At 42.0% G+C, this 20,860-nt stretch overlaps 2 protein-coding genes across 4 annotated transcripts; both read left to right on the top strand.

Annotated features, from left to right (window-relative positions):
• The first annotated feature begins 821 nt into the window (after positions 1-821).
• e2f8 (E2F transcription factor 8) lies at positions 822-7,831 on the top strand. 3 transcript variants are annotated; one of them, XM_040045561.1, is made up of 13 exons: positions 823-1,133; positions 2,245-2,514; positions 2,608-2,761; positions 2,991-3,308; positions 3,448-3,609; positions 4,295-4,432; positions 4,522-4,728; positions 4,865-4,937; positions 5,159-5,660; positions 5,779-6,045; positions 6,139-6,268; positions 6,435-6,781; positions 7,079-7,831. In XM_040045561.1, the coding sequence occupies exons 2-13, from the start codon at positions 2,344-2,346 to the stop codon at positions 7,244-7,246; spliced, it is 2,637 nt and encodes an 878-aa protein (XP_039901495.1). In that variant the 5' UTR covers positions 823-1,133; positions 2,245-2,343; the 3' UTR covers positions 7,247-7,831. The 3 variants fall into 3 exon arrangements, with proteins under 3 accessions (XP_039901493.1, XP_039901495.1, XP_039901494.1); XM_040045559.1 differs by having other exon boundaries at positions 822-1,133; positions 5,779-6,268; XM_040045560.1 differs by lacking the exon at positions 823-1,133 and adding an exon at positions 1,153-1,853 and having other exon boundaries at positions 5,779-6,268.
• Positions 7,832-9,140: 1,309 nt separating this feature from the next.
• On the top strand, positions 9,141-15,226 carry csrp3 (cysteine and glycine-rich protein 3 (cardiac LIM protein)). The gene is made up of 6 exons (XM_040045562.1): positions 9,141-9,342; positions 11,982-12,093; positions 12,736-12,907; positions 13,065-13,194; positions 14,250-14,343; positions 14,544-15,226. The coding sequence occupies exons 2-6, from the start codon at positions 11,982-11,984 to the stop codon at positions 14,615-14,617; spliced, it is 582 nt and encodes a 193-aa protein (XP_039901496.1). The 5' UTR covers positions 9,141-9,342; the 3' UTR covers positions 14,618-15,226.
• Positions 15,227-20,860: the final 5,634 nt, after the last annotated feature.

Raw genomic sequence — 20,860 nt, 5'->3', positions numbered from 1 at the left:
CATGACAGAGCCTCCACCATGTTTTACAGATGGCTGTGGACACCCACTTTTGTAACTCTAAAAGTCGTCACTGATAGTCTGTCCAGTTCTTGTGTAATTTGGCATACCTCGGCCTTTTTTTTCTTGTTTCATTATTTCTCTTGACTTATTGACAGAAACCTTTACAGTGAGAACATTTCTGAGTCTTGGGTCTCAGTCACTGATTTTTATTCCTTTTTCTACAGGACATGACTCTCAGATACTGCTTATCTGCTCTAGATGCGGTTTTAAGCCTGACACTTCTTCTTTTGCTCTCCACTTGTCAAGTTTTCTAAGATTTTTGAAGGACAAACTTCCCGCCATGTTGAGATAAGCCAAGTTTGGGACTAACACCTCTTTGGAAGTCACTGTGGGAGTAAAAATACTATTTTATTCCTGTTAAACTGAGATACATTTGGCTCTTTTTTTTTCGTAGATACACAAAAGAAATTAGAACAAATGATGTGTTTACTTGGCTGCTACTAGTAGCAAAGTGCATTTAAAACTGGTTCTTTGCTAAGTTTTCTGCTTTGTGTAGACACAACACTGGGTCACCCCCTGAGTTAAGTGAATTTTTTATCCTTGAGTAGATCATTATTGAGTACCCCAAAAAACAGAAAAACACGTTCCCCTGAGAATGATTGGATACAAAACCTGGACTGAAAATAAAGGAAATGTTTGTATTTTGACTTCCTTTTAAAATGGAACTTCCTGCTCGGAAGGTGAAAGGTTACGTGACGCTACAGTATCTGATTTGGGCCCGCCTTTCTCCCCGCCAAGAGGTATGGGGCGGGTGTGACGTGAACGCGCATACTCGTACTGGGCGGGCCAAATGTTGCCGGTCCCCGACACAACTGGGCAAACTTTTCACAACTGTAGTAACGTTGACCAAGAGGCCACTGCTTACTGGCAGAGGAAGAGAGAAAGCTGAGGCGCGCAAACTTTGCAGTAATTTTGTATGATTTTTGACGTTTCTATCGCCTCTGTGCACACGGAGAAGCGCAGTCCCATAATAAAGTGCTTATTGGCGCTCGGACCAGACTGCCTGGAGTCGATAACACACTACTGCGAAGATGTCAAGTTTCCTTTGAGAGAGACGCATTTCGTGGATTTAGGTGAGTCTGTTTATGTACTTCTCTAAGATTTGGGAGCTTTATTAAAGCACACACCAGATCTAGACGGCTGGAAAGTAAATGTTGGTGGCACTGTACGTAGATGTGTTGATTTGCTAACAACTTATAGCCTAAACTTTGGTCCTTATTGTTTCTTGAAAGCCAGTTGGGCTTGGTTGAAATGTTTCTTGTTTATCCGGTTTTACTGTTTCTTATCGGACGGTGGGCACTCGTAGCTGGCGTACGTGACACCCACCCTTAACCGTAGGACGTTTTTCCACCGGAAAGCAGACTCGGCATAAAAATAAAGTATCGTTCCTCATGGTGGAACTTAGTAATTATTAACTGTTTGCCAAAAACGTATTAAAGGTTAAAGCGATCCGTCACTGTTGCTTTAGGCACGTTCCGCGCCAAGGATTTCAAAAAACTGTTTACCTGCGCGGGACACTATTAACTTCCTCTCCGCTGCCTCGCGCCGCGTTCTCATTGGCTGCTTCAGATAAAAAGGGCGGTACCGCCCTGCCGTTTGGGCTGCGATTCGGTGGAATGTACGTCAGTTACCGCCAATATTAATCAAGTTTTGATGAGTTTTAAAAGATTTCTTTGACAAAAATTACCAGGAAGAAAAGTCATGGTGTTTGTTAAACTGACACCGTGAACATTATTAAACTCATAATTGTTTGCACTGCCGGTTCCCGGCAAATATATTTACCCCCCAAAGAGGTAAGGTTTTCTCTAAAAATGTATATATACATAAGTAAGATTTATAAATATAATAACGAAGAAATCTGGTCTGCAGGTTTAATTTTTTATTGGCTATTTAAGTGAATTGCCTTTGTATATGATTTTTCTTAAAGTATTTGATTGTTTTGAACTATACCGTTAACATAGGTAACGTAATACCTAGATAACTATAGCTCATATGATCCTTATTGAACTGTTATGCTAACTTGGAAACTGACCCAGAAGTCTCATTCAAAGCTCAATAAGTACAGCGTAATATGGCCACGTTTAGATAAAATTTATTCGTATTTTTTTATTCTTACATTTCAGTATTAACCAGAGAAGAAATATGAGTCTTGCATCTTAATATGTCTTCTCCTTTTCTCACCAGGATGGTGGTTTTGTTGCACCCCAGGTATTGGTAAAAACAACAAAAACGCCTAAGACATTAACTGGTTCGTGTGGTGTCTTAGTGGACAACCAGATCACCATGGGTCCCCTCACCACACCTAAAAAAGGGAGGGAAGTTGGTTCAGTTGATCCCTGGACACCGACCTCCAACCTCAAAATGCTCATCAGCGCTGCTAGTCCTGAGATCAGAAACCGAGAAAAGGAGCTCTGTATGGACAACGATGGACGGGATAGTCTTGAATCTACACAGGTACAAATAAAATACTAGAGCTGATGTCACAGGCATCTTCTGGTATGTTGAGATGGTAAAATAGCTGTTCTTGTCTGTTGTCTTTTTTTACAGGAGCCTGAAAATGGAGAAGAGTCAGAGAAAATGATTAGCAGAAAAGAGAAGAGTCTGGGGCTTCTGTGTCACAAGTTCCTTGCACGTTATCCAGATTACCCAAACCCAGCCCTCAACAACGACATCTGCCTGGATGATGTGGCCACTGAGCTCAGTATGTCTATTAAGCTCATAGATTGCAGCTAATGATTGCTTAACTTATTTTGTTTAGCAATAGCTCTTATGATACATCATATCTGAGTTGACTTGTTCTGCTTTAGGCAAAAAAACACACACAAAAACACCATGATCGTAACTTATTCTGGTTTGTTTCATTTTCTCCTCCAATGAGTTACTTTTACCTAATGAGTTAAGAAATTTTATTTTTTCTCCTACGCTCACAGATGTGGAGCGCCGACGCATTTATGACATCATGAACGTGCTGGAGAGTCTTCACATGGTGAGCCGCTCTGCAAAGAACCGCTACACCTGGCACGGCCGAACCAAACTGGCTGAGACTCTAGCCATTCTGAAGCAGGTGGGCGAGGAACACCGGTACAGCCAGCAGATGCAGCAGATCCGCCAGCGCCTTGTGGAAAAGGAGTTTGACTTTGACGGGGAGGAGAAGGAGAATGAGGTGGCGGTGGTGGACTTGGAGAACGGAGAACACGGACAGAAAGAGCTCTTCTTTGTGGAGCTGCCAGGAGTGGAGTTCAAAGCAGGTGGAGAAGATTTTGTTTTTATATAAACAATGAAATTGTCGTTTTGAATTTTGCGAGATGATACACAAATACTAATACAAAATGAAACAGTTAGGTTCAAACACAAACCTTTGTGTTTTTTGTCCTATGTCTTGTCCAGCCTCTGTCAACAGTAGGAAAGACAAATCTCTGCGTGTGATGAGCCAAAAGTTTGTCATGCTCTTTCTGGTGTCTAATCCTCGTGTGGTCAGTCTGGACGTGGCTGCAAAGATCCTGATTGGAGAGGACCAGGCAGCAGATCAAGACAAGAACAAGTTCAAGAGTGAGTACAGAGCCTCATCCAAATAAGGTGTAGTGTAAGGATGTCAAACTCATTTTACTTTGTGGGGCATGTACAGCTCACTTTAATCCTAGGTGGGCCAGACCGGTGACACTTGTTTTTCTTATGGTGTGAAAACGTTTATTGACACACATTTCTGAGATGTTTTGAGATGTACTTTAATTATATGACAAAAACAAAAATAATTGGCAAAATTTCTTCTTTTTTTTTTGTTTGTTTGTTTTGTTTAATGTGAACACAAATTTCTACAGTAGATTTTGAAAATAATAATAACTTTCTGTCATTTAACGGTGTATTATTACTTATTTACTTGGTGTAGTATGAATTCTGATAGGGAGTTCTTTTGTCAGTAGAGCGAGATAAGAGAGAATGAAAAGCTGTAAAATGTATGACTTAAAAGTCTAAAATTTAAAAGTCGAAAGTTTTACAAACATCTCCAGTTGGGCAAGATTGGAGTCTTAGGCGGGTCCTTATGTTTGACACCCCTGGTATAAGGTTAATCGAGACTGCGTCATGGCATACATGTGAACAATGCATGAACTCTATGACAGTTATGATTGAGGTGGGGGTAAAGGCATCTTATGAAGTTTTAAATGTTGATTATGTGTATTTCCTGTTTTGTGTCTTCACTAGTCGATATTAACGCTGTTTGGTTGTGTGTTTGCAGCCAAAGTGCGGCGGCTGTACGACATAGCTAATGTGCTACGAAGCCTGAAGCTCATTGAGAAAGTTCACGTGGCAGAAGAAAGGGGGAGGAAACCGGCGTTCGAATGGGTCGGCCCTGACGATTTCCCACAAGTGATAGGTATCACCAGAATCCCTGAAAATTTGGCCCTCAGTTATAAGGTGTAGTCGTAGCGTTCGTGTTTTCTTAGCACTTAACTCTTCCTCTAGACTCGGAGAACACCTCAACCGCATGCCCACCCAAGAAGAAAGGCGTACTTGAACCACATGCGTCCGCCGACAACTGTGCCAAAAATCTCTTCTCGTCACCGGGGACCAAACGCAGCTTCACTCGCCACCCGTCCCTCATAAAGCTCGCCAAGAGCATTCAGGATGATCGACGCAAGATCAACTCAGCCCCCAGCAGTCCTGTCAAGAGTAAGCATAAAAGACATTTCTTCATTTAAAAAAAAAAGTTCCTTCTCCAGCAAATTATTATGAATGATGCAATGAAGCTTCTTAATTTTCTTTTCCTTTTTTAAATTTACTCTTCTGTCTTCATGTGATTCCTCAGTGAACAGTGACTTCCCAAACAAAATGGCCCAGCTTGCTGCTATTTGTAAGATTGAACTCGACCAGGAGTCAGCGTAAGTTTAGTTCCATTTAGTCTGTCGCTCATCCTAAGCTAAATCTTCAGTAATAACTCTGTACGTTTTACCTTATTTGGCTTTTGACCCACAGAGATTGCTTGCACGTGCACAAACTTACCTCATTATATTAAACATTTTGTCGTGTTTCAATGTGAGCATCCACTTTTAAAACGAGCATAAGAGGTATTCTTTAAATGATTGTCCTGCTTGTGTTGCAGGACTGGAGATGAAGGCCTAAAGCCTGCTGCTGCAGAGGCAAACACAGGTTACGTGTTACAGCTTCCCACTCCTACTTCAGTGGAACCATCTCATATACCGTTACAACCTCCAACTCAGGAGCAGGCAGTCAATACTACTGCCAACCCGATCCCACACGCCCTGCTGGCAGCACAGCCATCAGGGTCTGTTGCCTACATCCCCGCGCAGTGTTCGCCCCTGATCCCTGTACTGTTACCTCAGCAGCGAGGGAGCGGGCCCTACGCCGTGTATTTGAACCCTTCTTCGCTCAGGTCAAACCCTCTGGCCAGGCCGCAGCCAACTAGCCTGGCAGTGCGCTCTATGACTTTTGAAGATAAGACTGGGCAGAGCCCAAATGGCCAGTCGGCAGCTAAGAGCCACACAGCCGCCGATGCAAGTCCCTCGGGGGTCAAAAGGCTGCGTTCAGAGTTGGCATCCGAGGGCAGCCCCTCTAAAGCTAAGAGGTCTGACCCCACCTTTAAGGTGAGAAAACTTAAATGTGCCATTTATGTAATAATCTGGTAATAACCAACACAGAACTATGTAACTGTATCACCCCGCACTGTTCATTTCTCAGCGCCTGTCTTTGTTCACCTCCTAGGACACCTCGCCAAAGCTCTGTGAGATCCTGCAGGCCCGCCTAAAGGCCCGACGTGTCGGTCAGCTCACCAGTCGGCCCTCGCCTCGCGCCCTCCACCTGGACCCAGAGTTTGTCAACACCCCCGGCGGGGCTGTAGCCAATCAGACATTAGAGCAGAGTTTGGAACTCCTACTGGACAGAGAAGAGAAAGTGGCAAATTCTGACAGCGAGGCGGGATTAACACCGGTCAGGGCTGTTCCCCTCACACCCAGACAGCTTCATGCTGAGGTAGAAGTGCTAAAAGAACTTCAAGGATCAGAGGATGATCTGTTAGTAGGTGTTCATTCGTTGATTTTCTTTTGTTCTACTCTACCTATCCAGACTTTAATCCCAGCTGGATACTTGATCCCAATCTCCCAGCAGTCCCTCATCAGCTACAAGGAAGTTCAAAGTTCAGGAGCAGAAAGCAACAAGATCTCACCTCCCAACATCTACCAAACACCAACTGCAGGTAAATATTTTATTAAATGTGCTGCTCGAGCTCTGACTGTACATAGATTTTATACTTAAACTGTCAAGAAAATGTTAGGTCTCCAGTTATCATTGTGTGCAGCACAGTAAAGATTGCATAAACAACATCCAAACAACAGAACTGACTTCTTTTACTCTGTCTACAGGCTCCAGACCTGCCCCAGCCCAGGAGATTACGCCCACCAACCTTCGGCTTCAAAGACCCACTAACGCAGCCTCTCCACAGGCCACCCAGCAAGCCCACCGCCTCAACAGTCCCAGTCCTGCCATCTTAAACTTCACCCTGCAGAACCTCGGTCTGATCTCCAGCTCCAGCCCAGGAAGTGCATTTGCTACACCTCAGACTCCAGAGCGTGCCAACACCCTGACCAGTCCATTGCCGAGCCCCCTGACTCTGCAGCAGAGGGCCATGGTTTTCATCAAACCTCTGTCCCCTGTGCACATTCAGCAGACTGTATCCCCACATCAAGTGGCCCTGATCGGTGTACAGCAGGTATAAACAAACAGTGTGGGCCTCTAAACCAGACTTAATCTGTTCTGCTTTCAGACTTCATGGCACACATGGATTTACATGCATGTCATCAGTTTTCTTGGCGGTGTTTTTGAGTTAGTTTCAGTTGTCTCACTGATTTAACAGTTTGAGAGAGGTGCTTCTGATTGTCTGATTAGACCTGAAACAAGTGTTTTATTATTGAGGTGATAGGATTTAGTGTTCATATAAGATCAATGAAATGAATATACTAATTTGGTTGAGAAATATTAGTCTAACTAATTATTGTCTGTTTTCTAGCCCCTGATGGCCACCCCTAAAGGGAGCGGGGTCCCCCAGCACAGCTTCTTTCACACACCGGTCTCCCTTTCGCCTCTGGCTGCTGTAGTAAACACTGCCGGACAATCATCCACCAAAACTGTACACATCCCTCAAAGAAAGCTGGACGTTACCGCTGATGAGTCCTGAGGGCCCTGAAGGATCTTAGAGTACATATTTGTGTGTGTGGGTGTTGTTTATGTTGTGGGTGGATGGGTGTTTTTTTTTTTTTTCTTCCCCTTTTTAACCTGTTTAGCATTTACACAGTATTCATTACCTCTGAAAACATTTCACAGCAGCTTCACTGCCTTCATTCTTATGACAGCCAGCTCTAAAAAAGCAGGTTTATCCCGATATTCATCAACACTACCGTCGTGCTCATTGTGATGCTTATGTGGTCTGTTTCACAGAAATAGAATGGCATGGGGAGAAATGCAAGAATAAGATTTCTTTTGTTTGTTTGTTTGTTTTGGGTTTTTTTTGTTTGTTTGTTTTTCCATTTTCTGCTAATATGGATATTTTTATTCCTTTTTTCAGTTTGCCAGTACTAGTAAAATGACATCAGCACTCGAGTAAAATCTAGCAAGATCACTTTTGCACGTACATGTTAACTGTTACCCCTTGAATGGAATTGCTGAGAACCTGTGAATATTTGTAAGACATCCTAAGACAAATGAGAAATTGTGAGATTAATTTATAAGAAAATTACACTTGTGTCTGATGTCCTGCTAAATTTAAAAATGCTTAATAAATTTTAAATATGTATTTTGTAAAAAAGAAAAGAAAAAAAAATGCATCCTTTGTCGTCGTCGTCGTCGCCAACTTATGAACAGATCGCATTTACATTCCCTCTCTAAATCCCTTCATCCCCAATTGTTTGTGGCAGATGGCTGCCCCACCCTGAGCCTGGTTCTGCTGGAGGTCAAAAGTTTTTCCTTCCCACTGGTGCCAGTGGCACAGGTGGGTCTAAAACTATTTTTAAAACTGGGAAACGGGACTAGCACATTATTTCTGGGTCTTGATCATCTGCTTTCATAGTTTGAAGGATCCACTGCAGAGTTGTTCTGACCTTTATCCTAAGATGAAACCTTTATATCGTAATAGGAACTGTCTGTCCTGGGATTATGAGGCCCCCACCCATAAGACACAAGGGGCTCACAGAAGAGTTTAAGTATTAAAATGATTTCAAAGAAATAGTTAGCAGATGTGCAGATTTTGGATAGATACATTAGCTGGCTCTGTATTACTATCGTCAAAAAAACCAGTGAGTGTTCTGTCCCTCCCATAGGCTTCCAGTACATGGTCTTGATTGCTCAATCTTGAAGCTCTACTGTTTACTCTGCACTTTGTTTTTGTTTTCTTTAATTTGTCACCAGAGCTTCTGAAGTTAAATTTTATTAAACAGAATGCATTAACTTAAAAATGTTAAATTAATTAAGCTACTTTACGTGGATCTGTTGTGGACATTTTATTCATATTGATTTTGTTTACTGGCTATTCTATTCTATTCTGTTCAATTTCATATGTCTATTTGCTACTTGTTCATGAGATATTTTTAGGCTCTTATCTCTTGATGGCCTAGCAGCTGACTGGAGACAGTCCTGAAAGCCTTCTCTCTTGAGCTTAAGTATGAAGTATCACTTCAGTAGAATAAGTAAAGAGATCTGACGTGATTCAAACGTCTGTGACAAGCTGTGTTTACTTTCCCTTGTATGAAGCTTAGGACCAATCTTTAACATTTGTTCTGCAATTCATTTCAATTCAGTTATATTTATATAGCACCAGTTCACAGTAACAGTCACCTCATGGCAATTTATATTGTATGGTGAAGATCCTAAATATTAGAATGAAACTTCCAACAATTGCATGACACCCCACGATCCTACAACTAGATGTGAAGATCACCAGGTCACTACCGCAGCTCAGCCATGTGTTCACCATCAGTGGTGCAACCAATAGTTATATTTAAATACACCGTTCATGCATATAATCCTGTAATGCTTCTCTGCTGGTAGTCAGACTTTCCCGCACTCTGTCTGAGGGCAGAGCAAATGTCTGAGTGGCTGATGTTCAGGCCTCTTTCAGCTTGTGATGAAGGGTCAGAGGGCCCTACTTAGTCACAAGTTATTTTAGGAGGATACTTTCATTGAAGTGTCACCAGTGGACCGTGGTGATGGTGAGACAGTATTTAAACAGCCCAGAAGCGCTCATCACCAGTCAGCCACAGAAGCAAGCTTGGAGTCAAGGTAAGGACCTGCTGCCTTTTGTATTAAAGCTCCCTTTCAGGGTTTGAGTAGTTACTCCAAGCTAAGTAAAGTACTCGATGATACTTTTACTTACTACTTTAATTTTTCTTGCTAGAACTCCGTTTACATTGACGCATTTATTATACACAACCATGAACGGCTGGCGGCACTTTCACGTGAAATTTAGGATCTGTCTCAGTAATATTCAGTTGTTTTCAGTGTCATTTGAAGGAGAGACAGCTCAGCTTTTGTCTGTCCAATATGACAGTTAAGCCCCTGTTCCTGGAATATCACATACCAATGCTGTGAGGTGATGGGCAGCCTTTGATATTAGTGCAAACTGGGATGTCAGACAGAACGCCAGCGAGGGCAGAGCTGCCATTCCTGAGTAAATTTTAGGATGGATGTTAGAGTTAAAAACTGACACATCGCAGTGAGACAATATCAGAACTGATTTGATTTGAAATCTTCGTAACCCTGATGACGTGTATTCACGTACATGCAGGAATGTACACATAGAGATTACACACACACAACCACCAGAAAACATAGAGATTTTATTTGTTTGTTTAGGTGAGGAGATGATTTTTAACCTTTTTTAAATTCAGTATAGTATCCTCTTTCAAATTTTATAAATGTAAAAATGTAGATAAGGTAGATCCTCTAAAACAGAGATTCCCAAAGTGCTGGGCCCGCCCCTTGGGGAAGAGCAGAGCCCAGAGCCATTGCCGAGGAGGGGGCTGGTGGGGGGGCAGTGGCGGTATGAAAAGAAAAGGAAAAAAAAAAAAAAGAAAGCTTGGACCCTGCAAGCATTACGGACAGCTTTTTGACGGGGCTTCCACACAAACGCAAAGCAGGAGATGAAGCATCGTCAAATATGTTTCCAAACCAACTTCATTCTAAAACAAAAACTAGAAAAATGGTGAAGCATTTGGCTTCACATGCACAAGTGCCAAGGCAGGTCTCCCCTGCAGAATTGGTTTTCCCTGTCGGGAGCACATGCTGGGCTCTCCAAATCACGAACAGTATCCCACATTCTTGATTTTTAGTTCACAAACTCTTCTTATAATGACTAACTAATCCTGAAATTTTGGAGATGTTAGCTGTTTATACAGTAAAGTTACAGCCAGCGGGATACAAATAATGTCAGGCTGATCTTGCCATAATTTGTCCCCCCTGTCCAAATCACTGACAAACAGTATGCCACAGTTGTTTATGTTTTTTAACCCATTTTGCACAGAGAGACATTTAAAAAAATGTATTGATAGCAATGTTGAATATTATTACACAGGGGAAAACAACTACAAGTAAAATTACACCATGAGGCCTCTGCTTTTCTAATTGGAGGGAGAGTAACTGCGTGTGTAGTCTATATGTAAGCATGTAAAAACTGAAGATATTAAGATTAGCAGTAACAGTATTTTGTCTCTATCTGCAATTCATCTCATGTAAACCATAACATGGCGCACAGTCTGACGTAGAAAAAGGCACATACCTTTGACATTGCGTGACAAACTGTATTCCTCGTCCACACAAAACGCAAAAACAGAGTTTTTAAAAAATCTCAGTTTTCGGTGATTCGAAGCGCCGTTTACGTGTGGACGAAAGGCTCAAACGCATAGAAACAGCTGCATTTTCAAAGGTGTAGGTTCACAAAGTTAGTAGTTTATTACTACTAATTTACTAGTAGTAAATGACTACCTGTAATTTATTGCAGTTTACTTTTTTGTTCAATCGTTTACTAAATGTTTAAGGTGTGAAATAAACCGCAATGGAGTTTGAAAACAAAATATGGGTGTGTATTAGGTGGTGGGGGGCGTGAAGATTTTTCTTGGAAACAAAGGGGGGCCTAGCAAAAAAGTTTGGGAACCACTGTCATAGGAGGTCACCTGACTCTTGATGTTTTCTCTGTATTATTGTAGGGTCATTACCTAGCAATATAAAAAAGAGGTGACTATTGTTGTGATTTGGTGCTACATAAATAAAACTGAATTGAATTGGATTTTTAATATGATTACATACATGTACAGAATACTGGAAATCAAGTCAGTCCTTACATTAACACTGATTTAATTGCACGATGTTTTACTTGTCTATGAGTAAGCACATGCCAACAACAGTGGGAAGGAAAAATTCCCTTTTAACAAGAAAGCTCCAACAAAACATGGCATACCAAAGGGCAGCTATCTGCTGAGAGCAGTTGGGGTTGAAGGAAGTAAGACAGAAAAAAAACTCCTTGAGGGGACTGTTGTTTTGATTTGGGGCTGTATAAATAAAATAATAGTATAAATAAAATAATTGAATTCAACTGAATTGAAAAAAGAAGACCAACCTTAGGCGAGCGGTGTATAAAAACATAGTGAGTGTAAAGAGTGAGGGAAGAAGAAATACTCAGTGCATTATAGGAAACCCTCAGCAGCCTAGGCCTAATGCAGAGTAGGATTCAGGGTCACCTGATCCAGGCTAACTTTATCAAAAAGGAAGGTTTTAAGCATAGTCTTAAAAGTAGAGAGGGTGTTTCAAATCCAAATTGGGAATTGAAATCATATTTACATTTCAGTTCTAGCCTGGAAAACAAGACAACAGATCAATAGATTGTTTGAACTCCTTTATTTATTTATTTTGATTTACTCTTGAAGATGCCAAACTGGGGAGGAGGAGCCAAATGTGCAGCCTGTGAGAAGACAGTGTACCATGCAGAGGAGATCCAGTGTAATGCAAGGAGCTTCCACAAGACTTGCTTCATCTGCAGTAAGCAGACCCGCACTGCCCCAACAGAGGGTGTCATGGTTGATCTGGAGAATCATGCAGATATGTGATAGAAGTAATTTACACGTAAACCCCCCCCAGCTATTTTCCTCCTTCCATTCACCTTTGTGTATCCCATCTGGGCCTGCATCATTACCCAGCAGTCCCTCTGTATTTTTCTGTGTTTAATGACCTGCCTGCAAAGCTTCTTTGATTCTTCCACCCTGCTTCTGTTTGGCTTGCTTGCTGATTTCATACAGCCACAAGTGCTTAACTGGATCACTCAGTGGCAGTTTACTTTCCAAGTTTACTGTCCCCTACACCAAAACAAACACTCTCCAGCTGGTCAGTAGCCTGTGTGACTGCTAGATTGTTCCACTGGGAGCTCAGAAAGGCCTCTGTGAAAAGCTCACCCATCTTCTGAGTCTTCATCTTTTCTCGAACTTTCACCTCATGATCCCCTCTCTTTCTACAAATAGAAATACAAGACATCAGACTATGTGTAATGTTACTGCTGACTGATAACACTAGCTAGGTGGGTGCTTTATTTAACCTCCATTATACCACCATGACATTCTACTGAAAACATCTCACACAGTCTCATGGTCAGCATGGTACTAAATGTGTGTGTTTCCTTCACACAAGTGAGCTGCAGAAAGGGGCTGGACAGTACAACAGTTGCAGCGCATGAGTCTGAGATTTACTGCAAGTCCTGTTATGGCAAAAAGTACGGGCCGAAAGGATATGGGTACGGGCAAGGAGCTGGCGCTCTGAGCTCTGATCCTCCTGGACAGGATGCAGGCCCTCAGCCTCATGAGTAAGTGTTCATGACAGATAAAGACAGAGCACCTTATAACCTTAACCTTAACCATGACCGAAACAGTGGTGCAGAGGCAAATAACCTTAAAGAGAAAAATTGCTTTAAAAAAATCTACTTTGACCAAAGATGACATCACACAGCGTTTCTTTTCTAGCTCCAAACCTCGACCAGCCTCCTCAAAATCCACCGCCAATAAATTGTCCCAGAAGTTTGGAAGTTCAGATCGCTGCCCTCGATGCTCCAAAGCAGTCTATGCAGCAGAGAAGGTGATGGGAGCAGGGAAGGTAAGGACCATCCTGTTATTCTTTGTGTGCATCTAAAGTATGACTTAAATTCAAAGTTACTTGCTGTTGCCCAATCAGACAAACAATTTAAATTCACACCTTGTATCTCTTCTAGATGTGTGTTTTTATTGCTGATTATTGAGTACACCAAAAATCAAAGACACAATACCAAAAAAAAACCCCAACCCAATCAGTTTGGACTCTTTAGGCCACTTAACGATGAAATCAAGGCTTAGCGCCTGATGTAAGTGTGCCACATGTTCCTTATGGGTCCACCAGCTGGCCAGGAATTCCTTCCCCAGAGCGGAGTCCACGCCAGCCTCATCTCAGGCAGACGAGGAGCATCCTCCTATCCCCCTCTTGTCCCTTCACTGGGCCCATCACATCCCAGCCCAGCTCGCATTCTGCATCGGAGTCCCTCATGCGATGCCACCACAGCTCCCCTCGCGTCCGCGTCCTGTAAATAAATAAATAGGGGCCAGAGCAATCATCCCGGAAGAGGCCCTGGCTTATAACTATGGCGGCCCTTTCCCAAAACGGCTGTGCCCGTCATACGACAGTGGGGAGAGTGTTACTCACATATGCAGGCAGAGGTACACATCTGCCTGGCGGTCGATTACACGCAGCGCCTCCCACTGTTGCACTTCTCGCAACAGTCTCCCACTGTCTCCCAACTCTTTTTCACCTGGCCTTCTTGCATTCCTCTTCATGTCTGGGGCTTCTCTCCTCCAGTGCTCAGCTAGCCTGCTTTAGGTCTTTACACAGCTGATAGGCCACCTCTGGACATACCCATACCTCAGCAGGTGATCCCTATCAGCTAATTGTCCCATGCTCAGCCAATCCACAGTGGATTAAAACAATGTCAAATAAAACACCAAAAACCATGCAATACAAACAGAAGAATAAAATCATAAAACTAAACTCGCAAATAAACTAAAAAAAATCAAAATGAAACCAATATAAAAGATAAATATAAAGTTCCACTGTGTGACAATATCATGTAAGGAACTTTGTAGCACTTTGTTATTAATAATCACAAATATGTGCGTCTTTAGCCTTGGCATAAAACCTGCTTCCGCTGCGTTCTGTGTGGTAAAAGCCTCGAGTCGACCACAGTGACAGATAAGGATGGAGAGCTGTACTGCAAAGGTACACATACACACACAAACACACACACATTGTAAAGATGGTTCTTGTTTATCTTCATTGCACTTTAAAACCAGAACATTTAATATTTAACCAGAACTACAGGAAAAAACCAAAGCAGCACACAGTACACACAGGTCATATTTGAAAACTACCTCTGAATGTTGATTATTGACTCAGTCAATTCTCGTTTTTCTCTGCAGTTTGTTATGCCAAAAACTTTGGCCCCAAAGGATTTGGACTGGGCAACGCTGCAATGCTGGAGGAACGACAGTAAAAACATGCTTTTAATAAGCCTTCCACTCATCGTGCGGCAGCTGTCTCAGGGAGACCTTTGCACTGCTGTAAATTCAAAGTTATTTTTAAAATTGGCTAAATTGTTCTTGTGATGGTTCAGTGCAGAATAAAAGCATTTTATTACCTTAAAATTGGTTTTAATGCAGTTTATTAAAAACATCTTGAAAGACTAAGAGCAGAGCATAAGAACAAGAGCTCAACAGCTTTCTGTTGTCTTTGTTACATATTATAGTTTTGATGATAACAAACGTGCCTGAATGTATTTTGTCCCCTGTTATTGTTGTGGTGCAAAGACATTTATTGCTAAACTGAATTACTACATGTTATTTGCAATCATAATTCTGTGCGCCCCCTTAATAGGAATATCAAATCAGCAAGCGATAAACAAATACAATGAGTTAATATTTCCAGAAAAATTATGTGTTGGCAGCCAAGCAGAGCGACACTGGATGACTCGTTGAACCAACATCACAGTGGCTATCTCGTATTATTGAATTAACGGAGCTGACGACACACAGAAAAAACATTCATCAGATAAAAGTGTCTCCAAATCATGGCTTACATTAAATTTTAACAGAGTTACCTGTAACCTTGTTTTTTTGCCAGTCCTGTTTGGTTCTGTAGCCATCAGATTTACTGTCTGAAGGCCAAGAATGATGCCCAATGGATTTACTTTACCAAGTGGATCATCATGGCCTTGCAATATTGGTCCATGTGATTGACCTTTGTCAACCATAACAATGCATAACATGCAAATCATAGTATTTCTGCAGAAGCCAAATATTTCTGCTAAAACATAGTATTTTTGCCAAATCATAGTATTTCTACCAAATCATAGAATTTGTGCCAGTGATAAGGCATAGTTAGACCGTCAGAATTATTGTCAGAAGGCCAAGAATGATGCCCAATGGATTTGTTTTACCAAGTGGATCATCATGGCCTTGCCATATTATCATTTATTTTATTTTCGGTTGTTAGAGATGGGACAGACATGACTGAGGGATAGGAAAGGGAGAAAGAAAGAAAGAGAGGGAGGGAAGGAAAAACAGATGGGAAGAGAGACAGTGAGAAAGGGCACTTCAAAAAAATAATCTGGATCACCTGTTGAGAGAAGAAAAATCAGAAGAGAAAACAAACAAAAGAGAGAGCAACATAATAAACACAACACCATTGCAATAATCTAGCTAAGAGTAAATGACAGTAGATACTAAACACTGAATGTTATTGTGCAGCACGCAACATCAACAGCACGCAATGTGCTTTGAGGTAGCAGCCAAGAAAGGTGTAGTTTGTGTCTGTGAACACCCATGCGTACACCTGTGTGCACACACCCAAAGAGGACCATCGGAAGGGCAACCGTGCCACCCTCCTGGGAAGAGCTGAGGAGAGCCCCAGACAAGGGGTCACCTGGCAGCGAGTGTGGTGAGGGGAGATAGGCCTCCATACCTTGGAGGGCCTGAGATGTACCCAGAGAGGTGGAGTCTCAGACCCAACCTGACATATAGACACAGATGAACAGGCACACACACAGACAAATAAATACTTGGCACTCACCCAACGTGGAGACAGACACAAATAGACACTGTACACACAATCACACTCCCCAAACATACTCTATACTAAGTATTTGTAACTAAGTAACCAAGTATTTGTACTTTGGTACTTCCTGCCTTTGCTCTTTGCTAAGATTTTAGAATCACTGTGGAAAGTTTTGAATTAGTACCTGGTTTTAAGGAAGGAATACAATGAATATAAGTCGATCAAAAGTTCTCAAATACAACCACTCAGACTTAATAAACCAAAGGAAATCAGTTCAGTCAATTAAAATGTCAATTACATTTTATTTGCAAAATACCTGTTGACAAGACGCTGCTTCAAGGCACTTTATATTGTAAGGTAAAGACCCTACAATATTACAGAGAAACCCAACAATCCGAAGACCCCCTATGAGCAAGCACTTGGCGACAGTGGGGAGGAAAAACTGCCTGTTAACAGGCAGAAACCTCCGGCAGAACCAGGCTCAGGAAGGGGCAGCCATCTGCCGCGACTGGTTGGGGGTGAGCTAGTGACACAGATGGAATGTGTTCATGTCACTTCCTCACAGCAGACAGATGTTATTGTCTGTGAAGGTTCTCAGTCATCCAGGTCATCGTAGTCAAAGGAGCTTGTAAAGAAAAGTGTCTGGACTTCTTTAAGTTGCTTGAAGACGTTCCACCTCTCATCCGAGGAGCTTCTTCAGTTCTGAACAGACAACTGAAGAAGCTTCTTCAGTAGCGACAGTGGGGAGCTTCTTCAGTTCTGAACAGACAACTGAAGAAGCTTCTCGGATGAGAGGTGCAATGTCTTCAAGCAACTTAAAGAAGTCCAGACGCTTTTCTTTACAAGCTCCTTTGACTACAGATGTTATTATTTACTGTTATCTAATATTTTTGGTGTTATAGTAAATACAGGCCTTTCTGTGTTAGAGATGTGACTGCCTCAGTGTATTTTAATTCATGTTTTAACCATATCCCTTAGTGTTGATGTTTATTTGAGAAAAAAGTCCATTTATCTTTGTTGACCAGCCTAAAAACGGATTATTTCTTTCAATGTATGAAAGGGAATGACTGTTTGTAATTGTGCTTTCTGGTGTGGGAACAGGTCGGCAGGTTCTTTGGTGGTGTGGCGACTGGGCTGACGGGGTCTGTTACTTAATTATGGGGGTGTGTTGGTTAATTCTGGCCATCTGTTGCGTAATCTTAGCAGAGTTGTTGGTTAATTTGGGGGGGCGTGCTGTTTAAATTCTGCCATGCAACCGTTTTGCCTACGAGAGGAGGGAGGTGAAAAAACTTTTTTTCTGTCTTTTGGGGAATGCTGCACATGAATCTGGTTGAGCGCCCAACCTCTGACTGCTCATATGATTTTGCCATACAGTTTGACTTGGCCTTGGTGGAAATAGGCGGTAGCGGGGTGTGCTTTGCGCTCGCCTCAAGTGTCAAGTGTTTATTTTCTTCAACAAGGCTGGTGTTCTTAGCCTCATATACAGAAAGGATTCGCTGTCTTGCGGCTTCATTTAGTATAGCTTTAAAGTAAAATAATGCTATCTTTACTGTGTTTTTTTCAATCCTTTTGCAATCATAATTATGATCTGAATGCACGGTTTTGTTTGTTTTTTTTAGCCATCAGATTTACTGTCTGAAGGCCAAGAATGATGCCCAATGGATTTACTTTACCAAGTGGATCATCATGGCCTTGCAATATTGGTCCATGTGATTGACCTTTTTATTATTTATTGTTATTATTATTTATTTTATTTTATTTTACTTTCAGTTGTTAGAGATGGGACAGACATGACTGAGGGATAGGAAAGAAAGAAAGAAAGATTTAGATTGATTTTTAAAAACACATTTATTCACTCAATAGTGAACCAAACAGTCAGCTCAAACCAACACATTGCTAAACACAAGTTCAGAGTTATTTAAAGTAAACAGACTACCTTTATAATCCCAAAGATTTCGAAAAACACCCAGTCCAACCATATTGAAATAATATTTATATCCTCTAACATCACTTTTGCTCTCGACATACTTTTGAAGAGCTCAACACAATCAGTATTTCGTCCATTATCAATCTTATACTTTCTACTCAAGTAAATTTCCAACTTTGCTTGGCCCAAGAAAAAAAATCAGCAATTGTCCCTCTTTTCTTCTTCCCCTTTGTCATATGAAAAACCAAAAATAAAACACTGTTGTGTGAAAACTTCTCCAAAGGATTCCCAAATACCATTAAGTACTGAAAATAAATCAATCAATCTGAAACACTGTACAAAACAATGAAAAATAGTTTCTCTCATTGAACAAAAAGGACATGCATCTGAAGACCCAGGGTTTATGATGGACACAAAAGCATTTACCGCAATGATACCATGTAAAATCCGCCACTGTAAATCACCAGCTTTCTTGGTCAATGGTGGCTTGTACAGCGACCCCCATACAGGGCCCACATCAAAACCAACCTTAAAATGTTCTCACCAAGGTTTTGAACTTCGATATCAAAACTACTATGAGTTTCTTGAGCAAACGCTATGTCAATGCATTTAGATTTTAAAAGGTCAAAATACATCGCCCTTTTTCCATGTCCCTTGCACCATTAAGGTTCAAGGATGGGATTTTAAAGCTACTCATAACCATACAGAAAAAGATCCATAAAAAAACAAGAATACAGCATCGTATCTGCTGTTTTTCCCCTGTCAGGTATAGCATCAAACTCTGGCTCTAATTTTCTGCATCAGTTTTCGCAATCTATACACTTCAGTGTCCCTCAAACCATCAGGGGTCTTTTGTTGTATCAACCATTTAGCTGAATCAAGAAACAACTCTCTATCAGGGAAAAAATCTTGTATAACCACATCTCGCTTCCCTTTGGTTACTTCCAAAAAACTCTTGTTCTAAACTGTACCCATTACTTCTCTGACCATCAGGAATAGAAGAGTCAGATGACTCTCTATCACTATCACTCTCTCTTCCACCCTTTTCGTTTGCCTGCATCTTTTTTGGCTTTGCACCTTTAGAGTCCTTAGGTTTCCTTTTTGTATGTGGAATCTTAAAAACACTTTCATTATCCCCAAACAAATTCCTGTCACTGTGGACCATTCCATCCACATCCATTTCCTGTTGCACTCCTACTGGCGTAGTTGTGTGGCCAAACTCCTCACACACTTCAGCAGAAATAGCGGCAACCTCACTGGTGTCCTGACTGCTAAGAGTCTCACATCCTGACACTCCGTCCGTCTTTCCATCTCCGACATTGAAGCTGGGGCTCCATCCCGTGTGTCACTTGCAGAAACACCTTTGCCCCCCCCCTTACCTGCTGAGACCCTTGCCAAAGTACCTGCCGAAGTCCCCTCCCCTGCGTCGTCAGAGCCCTGCACAGTTTCAGCTTCATTATGCACCTTCTCAGGACAATTACGGACCGAATGCCCTTCCTGATGGCACCCAAAACATCTCATGGTTTCCGTTGTTGCAAAAATTGTGTAGTCAAACCCGTCAACCTTAAATTTCATAACTATGTTCAGCTCTTCATTCTCATTGTTTGGAATCATATACACCTGTCGGCGAAATGAAACATGCCTTAACTTCGCAGATTTACACCCAGAAGGGAGCATAACCATAGCTGACACAATCTGACCATGACGTGACAAGTCTTTCAGCAAAATATCATCACTGATGAAAGGCGGCAAATTAGACAGAATGATCTTCTTCGCCGGATTCATTAGAGGAAAGACCGTGCTATACGTACTTCTCAAAACAACTCCCTTCTCAACTATGCTATTCACTTTGTCAAAAGAATCCAGAAACATAACAACCGCATTATTCATCCTAGAAGCTGCCTTTATACTTTCATACCCAACAACTTCCCCTACAGCCAAACCACACTCCTCTACCAAAAAATCGGTACCAACCGGTATTTTAATACCATGCCGCCGGGAGAGGCTCCGAAAGCCCTCCGTCGCATGATTTCTTCTGGCCATCGCACCGAGCTAAGAGCTCAGCGCTGCCGAAAAGAAGAGCAAACAAAAAACAAGTGAAAAAGGATTTTGTAACAGGACAAAAAAGTGAATTACCACTGTGAAAAAAGCAAAGTTCAAAAGCTCACACTCGTTCTCCGTCCCTCACCTGCACTAGACCCTCACACATGCGCACCTGACAGAGAAAGAAAAAAAGAAAGAAAGAGAGGGAGGGAAAGAAAAACAGACGGGAAGAGAGACAGTGAGAGAGCAACATAATAAACACAACACCATCGCAATAATCTAGCTAAGAGTAAATAACAGTAGATACTAAACACTGAATGTTATTGTGCAGCACGCAACATCAAGAGTAGGCAATGTGCTTTGAGGTAGCAGCCAAGAAAGGTGTAGTTTGTGTCTGTGAACACCCGTGCGTACACCTGTGTGCACATATGTGTGGATGAGTGCGCTTGTACTCAAACGGTTTCTCCTCGTAACTGTGTTTCTGCTGCTAGAGGGTGTGGGTAGCTACAGCCTCGTCCCAGAGGTCATGAAACAGGCACACATATAAAAATGCACACATAGACCTGTAACCTGCAGTAAACGTGAGAAGCCTCTCGGACATAATTATTTAAGCATTCTTTCGGGGTGGCTGTAGCTCAGGTGGCAGAGCAGGCCAGCCACTAACCAGAAGGTCAGGGGTCCGATCCCAGGCTGCTCCAATCTGCATGCCAAATA

The sequence above is a fragment of the Simochromis diagramma genome, unplaced genomic scaffold (genome assembly GCF_900408965.1).
Source record: "Simochromis diagramma unplaced genomic scaffold, fSimDia1.1 OVJJ01000079.1, whole genome shotgun sequence".
Taxonomy (NCBI): Eukaryota; Metazoa; Chordata; class Actinopteri; order Cichliformes; family Cichlidae; genus Simochromis; species Simochromis diagramma.
This window is presented reverse-complemented; position numbering and strand designations above follow the sequence as displayed.

Coding starts and splice junctions, on each gene's coding strand:
- csrp3 (XM_040045562.1), top strand. CDS start 11,982: ATGCCAAACTGGGGAGGAGGAGCCAAATGTGCAGCCTGTGAGAAGACA. Junction 12,908..13,064: donor GCAGGCCCTCAGCCTCATGA/GTAAGTGTTCAT, acceptor TTTCTTTTCTAG/CTCCAAACCTCGACCAGCCT. Junction 13,195..14,249: donor AGGTGATGGGAGCAGGGAAG/GTAAGGACCATC, acceptor GTGCGTCTTTAG/CCTTGGCATAAAACCTGCTT.
- e2f8 (XM_040045559.1), top strand. CDS start 2,344: ATGGGTCCCCTCACCACACCTAAAAAAGGGAGGGAAGTTGGTTCAGTT. Junction 6,269..6,434: donor CTACCAAACACCAACTGCAG/GTAAATATTTTA, acceptor CTCTGTCTACAG/GCTCCAGACCTGCCCCAGCC. Junction 6,782..7,078: donor CCCTGATCGGTGTACAGCAG/GTATAAACAAAC, acceptor TCTGTTTTCTAG/CCCCTGATGGCCACCCCTAA.